This window comes from Anolis sagrei, chromosome 1, assembly GCF_037176765.1.
Source record: "Anolis sagrei isolate rAnoSag1 chromosome 1, rAnoSag1.mat, whole genome shotgun sequence".
NCBI classification, from domain to species: Eukaryota; Metazoa; Chordata; class Lepidosauria; order Squamata; family Dactyloidae; genus Anolis; species Anolis sagrei.
The window spans coordinates 175,095,372-175,101,504 of NC_090021.1; the positions used below are offsets into that span (position 1 = coordinate 175,095,372).

Here is a 6,133-nt window from a genome sequence, read left to right on the forward strand (position 1 = left end):
GGGGACCATTGCAGTACAGTTCATTTTTCTATTTCTGGTCTAATGCTGTTTGGCCTAAATAAAGCCCAGCCAAACAGTTTCACTCTCCTGAGTTTTATCACTCTACAGAAGCCACGGATTAGAAGTTGCTCCTTGGCCAGGGCGAGGTAGAGAGGTTTGGGGTATTCTTTCGCCAATGAGAAACAGAAACAGCAGATGGGCACTGACTTCTCAAAGAATCATAGAATCATAGAGCTGGAGGAGACCTCATGGGCCATCCAGTCCAACCCCCTGCCAAGAAGCAGGAATATTGCTTCTTGGATGGCCATCCAGCTCTGTTTAAAAGCTTCCAAAGAAGGAGCCTCCACCACTCTCCAGGGCAGAGAGTTCCACTGCTGAACACCTCTCACAGTCCGGAAGTTCTTCCTCATGTTTAGATGGAATCTCCTTTCCTATTCATTCACCCAACTGCCCTAAGAAGCAGGCCACCAAAGAAGGAAGAGATACTGACTTCTTTCTCCCAACTGCAGCGAAAGGGAAGGGGATGACTGCTGTTGTTGCTAATTTGCCTCATCCTCCCTCCATCTCTGCTTGTCCATCCTCTTTCCTTCTAACTACCAGGGCATACTTTGGGTCAAAATACCGAAGAAAGGGATCTCTTAGCAACTTTGAGACGCAGAGAGAAATAAACTGGTAGCACAAGCTTCCACAGACACATTTGATAAGGCAGATTGGGTCCACAAAAGCTCACATCACAAACTTCTTTGTCTCAGTTAGTCACAAATGTGCCATAAGAACTTTTCATATACTAATGCAAAACAATACAGCTACTGAAATCGACCACGGAAGTGAAAATTAGACCCAATGGATAGGATTTGAGACTGAATGGTTGTCTTTTATCACCCACAAGGAGCCCCCGGTGGCGCAGTGGGTTAAACACCTGGGCCAGCAGGACTGAAGACCGACAGGCCGCAGGTTTGAATCCAGGGAGAGGCGGATGAGCTCCATCTATCAGCTCCAGCTCCTCATGCGGGGACATGAAGGAAGCCTCCCACAAGGATGGTAAAACATCAAAAATCATCCGGGTGTCCCCTGGGCAATGTCCTTGCAGACGGCCAATTCTCTCACACCAGAAGCAACTTGCAGTTTCTCAGGTCACTCCTGACATGACAAAAAAATCACCCACAAAGGACAGGAACCAAGAGGCACATCCATGTTGTTCTTGTGTGCCTTTGGGTTATTTCTGAGTTACAGTGATTGTAAGGAAAAACAATCCCAGGATTTCCTTGCCGTAATCTGTTCAGAGAGTTTTTTTTTACCACTGCCTTCCTCTGCCCAAATGCTGGTACCTCACCAAACCCAGGTGGTGCAATTTGTTAAACTCTTGTGCCAGCAGGGCTGCTGACCAAAAGTTTGGTGGTTTGAACCCAGGGAGTAGAGTGAGCTCCCGTCTGTCAGCTCCATCTTCTCATGTTGGGACATGAGGGAAGCCTCCCACAGGATGGTAAAACATCTGGGGATCCCCTGGGCAATGTCCTTGCAAATGGCCAATTCTCTCATACCTGGAGTGACTTGCATTTTCTCAACTCACTCCTGACATAGACACACACACACAAAACAAAAGCAATCTAAAGGTATGTGAGAGAGTGTGACTTGCCCAAGATCACTTAGTGAGTGGAGGTATGCTCCTGTTGTATTCTAATTTATAAATGGAAGCGACTGGGAAGGCGCTGAACAGGCTGCGCTCTGGCACCACGAGATGCAGAGCTAACTTTAAGAAATGGGGCCACAAAGTGGAATCCACGACATGTGAGTGTGGAGAAGACTAAAACCACTGACCACCTGCTGCAATGCAACCTGAGCCCTGCCACATGCACAATGGAGAACCTTCTTGCAGCAACACCAGAGGCACTCCAAGTGGCCAGATACTGGTCAAAGGACATTTAATAGAATACCAAGTCTGCAAACTTTGTGTTTTGTTTGTTCATTTTTAATGCAATACAACTGTTTTGGTTCGCTCCTGATACAACAAATAAATAAATAAATAAATGGAAGCAGTGTTTGCAAGAGATAAGATCATATCTACATTTTAATTTCTGCACCCCGCCCAATGATGCAACTGATGCATATATTTGTATTCCCGTAATAGTCAAATGTTTGAGTAGTCAAAGATAGGGTATTTTAGATCTGAGTGAAGAAGAAAAAACAGAGGATGGAATAGTACCTGCTACTAGAAGAACCCAACTTGCCAGATTCACTGGTACACTGATTAATATTTATAGGGGCATCTACACTGTGGAGTTAATGCAGCTTGACTCTACTTTAACTGCTGTGGCTCAATGCTATGGAACCATGAGGGTTTCAGTTTAGTGAGGCACCAGCACCCTTGCGCAGAGAAAGCTAAAGACCTTCCAAAATACAAATTAAACGACGGCAGTCAAAACAATGTCATACTGCAATCATCCTCTCTCTCTTGTATATTTTTTATTGTGGTACATGAAGAAAAAAAAAGAACATATCATCTTCAAAATTCAACAATTGAAATACACATATTATTTCCCCACTCCCACCCACCACATGTGAACCACCACCCATGACTTCCGACACCATGCCATATGGAACTATTATCTAACCAAACTCCATCCTTATCATTACATTAATAAATTCCTTGTGCGGTATTTATTCTCTGACCACAGGGTCATGCTCTGCAGTGGCAGACTGGGTATGAAAATATAGGTAACCAAGAGACATTGGGGAAGGGGGCACCCAAAATAAGGCTATAGTTTAGGTGTAGGCAAACTTTGGCCCTCCAGGTGTTTTGGACTCTAACTCCCACAATTCCTAACAGCCTACTGGCTGTTAGGAATTGTGGGAGTTGGAGTTCAAAACACCTGGAGGGCCGAAGATTGCCCATGCCTGAGATAGTACCATAGAATTGGAAGAGTCCCCATGGGCCATTCAGTCCAACGTTTTTCCAAATGAAGCAGAGCGTGTTTGAGGACCAGGACATCCATAGGGAGACCAAGGTGCTTGTTTATAAAGTTATTGTCCTCCCAACCCTGCTATACGCCTGTGAGACTTGGACAGTCTACAGACGTCACATGCAACTCCTGGAATGATTCCACCAGTGCTGCCTCCAGAAAATCCTGCAACTCTCTTGGGAAGACAAGGGGACAAATGTCAACATGCTGGAAAAGGAGAACATGCAGGACAATAGGGCTCCACTGTCACCTACGGATCCACCACCAGGAAACTACACTTGGAGGACCATCATCCTCAGACAATGAGGAATTGCCTAAGTAAAGTTAGTCAGTCCAACCCCTGCCACGCAGGAAACGCACAATCAAAGCACCCTGGACAGGTGGCCACCCAGCCTCTGTTTGAAAGCTTCCAAGGAAGGAGCCTCTCTACTACAGTGGTTCTCAAACTTCCTAATGCTGCGACCCCTTAACAGAGTTCCTCATGTTGTGGTGACCCCCAACCAGAAAATTATTTTCATGACAACTTCACAACTGTAATTTTGCTACTGTTATGAAGCATAATGTAAATATCTGATATGCAGGATGCATTTTCATTCACTGGACCAAATTTGGCAGAAATACCAGATACACCCAAATCTGAACACTGGTGGCATTGGGTGGGTGATTGATTTTGTCATTTGGGAGTTGTAGTTGCTGGGATTTATAGTTCACCTACAATCAAAGAGCATTCTGAACTCCACCAATGATGGAACTGAATCAAACTTGGCATACAGAATTCCCATGAAAATACTGGAAGGGTTTGGTTGGCATTGGCCTTGGTTTTGGAGTTGTAGTTCATCTACATCCCAAGAGCTGTGGACTCAAGCAATAATGGAACTGTGGACTCAAGCAATAATGGATCTGGACCAAATTTGACATGACAATCAATATGCCCAAATGTGAACTCTGCTGGAGTTTGGGGAAAATAGACCTTGACATTGGGAGTTGTAGGTACTAGGATTTATAGTTCTCCTACAATCAGAGGATTTTGAACCCCACCAAGGTTAGAATTGGGCCAAACTTCCCACACAGAACCCCCATGACTAAGAGAAAATACTGTGTCTTTGGCGACCCCTCTGACATCCCCTCGCGACCCCTCCAGGGGTCCCGACCCCCAGGTTGAGAAATGCTGCTCTACTACCCTTACTAGAATCAAAGAGTTGGAAGAGACTTCATGGGCCATCCAGTCCAACCCCATTCTGCCAAGAAACAGGAATATTACATTCAAAGCACCCCTGACAGATGGCCATCTAGCCTCCGTTTAAAAACATCCAAAGAAGGAGCCTCCACCACACTCCGGGGCAGAAAGTTCCACTGCTGAACAGCTCTCACAGTCAGGAAGTTCTTCCTTATGTTCAGATGGAATCTCCTTTCTTGTAGTTTGAGGCAGAGAGTTCCACAGTTGAACAGCTCTTATGGCCAGGAGGTTCTTCCTAATCTTCAAGTGGAATCTCCTTTCCTGGAACCAGAATCCATCAATACAATATACATTTGTATCGTACTGGAACTTCTCAGATGCTTGAAGCCCCTTTGAACATATTGTCTACACTTGCCAGCAAGTTGCAAGCTTGCCTAAGCCTAGAAGGGGCGAAGAAAGGTGCCTTTCCCCTAATCCCATGCTTCTGTTGAGGCCCCACCGAGAAGAAAGAGCAGTCCAAACCACCACTGGAAAAGGCTCCTGTCCCTTTAAGAGTGGTGTAGGCGAGGGAGTCCCAGGTGATGCTAGTTAGCTGGCTGTTGAACCAGCAGCACCTGGCGACCCCGCCGCCCTTCAAAGGGGAGCCCAAGGCAAAGACAGAGGGAAACCCAAGGTCGGGAGCAGCACTTACCCAGGCTCAGCCACAAGAAGCGCCTCAGCAGGGCGAGCATCCCCAAAGCCATGGCGCCTCCCGCCCCGAAGCAGCGGGGGAAGAGAGGGAGCGCGAGCGCAGTGACTCTGACTCTCTCTCTCGCGCTCTCTCTCTGACTGGTTTGGTCCCCGGGCGCGCGCGGCGCAGAACCCTCCCGGGAGCACGTGCAGCGCCGCAGCGGGAAAGGAGTGCCCGGATTGGTCAGCTCTGGAGCCGCGAGCCCAAGCAGCACGCCCAATCCGAAGACGTCCTCTCCCCGGCGTTTGCCTCTCATAATCATCATAATAGATAAATAATAATAATAATAATAATAATAATAATAATAATAATAATAATAATATAAATAAATAATAATATAGATAATAATAATAAAATAGATAATAATAATAATAGATAATAATAATATAAAACAATAGTAATGCGTGTGTTTGTGTGCATGTGTGTGTGTATATATATATAGACACACATACACACAAACACACGCATTACTATTGTTTTATATTATCTATCTATATAAAAAATGCTTTGTGCATAATGAGTACCTTAAAAACAAAAGAACCAATGAACGAAATCACACCAAATTTGGCAACAACACGTCTCACAACACAAGGAGTGACCATCACTCAAAAAATTATGATTTTTGTCATTTGGGAGTTGTAGTTGCTGGGATTTATAGTTCACCTACAATCAAGGAGCATTCTGAACTCCACCAATGATGGAATTGAACCAAACTTGGCACACAGAACTCCCCTGACCAACAGAAAAAACTGGAAAGGTTTGGTGGACATTGACTTTGAGAATTGTAGTTCACCCATATCCAGAGAGCACTCAAACAATGATGGGTCTGGACCAAACTTGGCACGAATATTCCATATGCCCAAATATGAACACAGATGGAGTTTAAGGGAAATAGACCTTGACATTTGGGAGTTGTAGTTGCTGGGATTTATAGTTCACCTACAATCAAGGAGCATTCTGAACTCCACCAATGATGGAATTGAACCAAACTTAGCACACAGGGCTCCCATGACCAGAGGTGGCCCTAGATAATTTTCAACGGTAAGCAAACAGTATTCCGCCCCCCGCCCCCCCGCCCCCCCAGCCAATCACTGATATATATTTTCTGTTTGTCATGGGAGTTCTGTGTGCCCTATTTGGTTCAATTCCATCATTGGTGGAGTTCAGAATGCTCTTTGATTGTAGGTGAACTATACATCCCAGTAACTACAACTCGCATATGTCAAGGTCTATTTTCCCCCAAGAGCGCCTCAAGAGCTCCCCTGG

At 45.4% G+C, this 6,133-nt stretch overlaps 1 protein-coding gene across 1 annotated transcript in view; it reads right to left on the minus strand.

Annotated features, from left to right (window-relative positions):
• Positions 1–4,980, minus strand: part of RAMP1 (receptor activity modifying protein 1) — a 65,913-nt gene extending 60,933 nt beyond the window's left edge. The window contains exon 1 of the mRNA XM_060781483.2: positions 4,829–4,980. Within this exon, the coding sequence (XP_060637466.2) occupies positions 4,829–4,880 (52 nt within the window). The 5' untranslated portion in view covers positions 4,881–4,980. The remainder of the gene's footprint in view (positions 1–4,828) is intronic.
• Between the last annotated feature and the right edge of the window lie 1,153 nt (positions 4,981–6,133).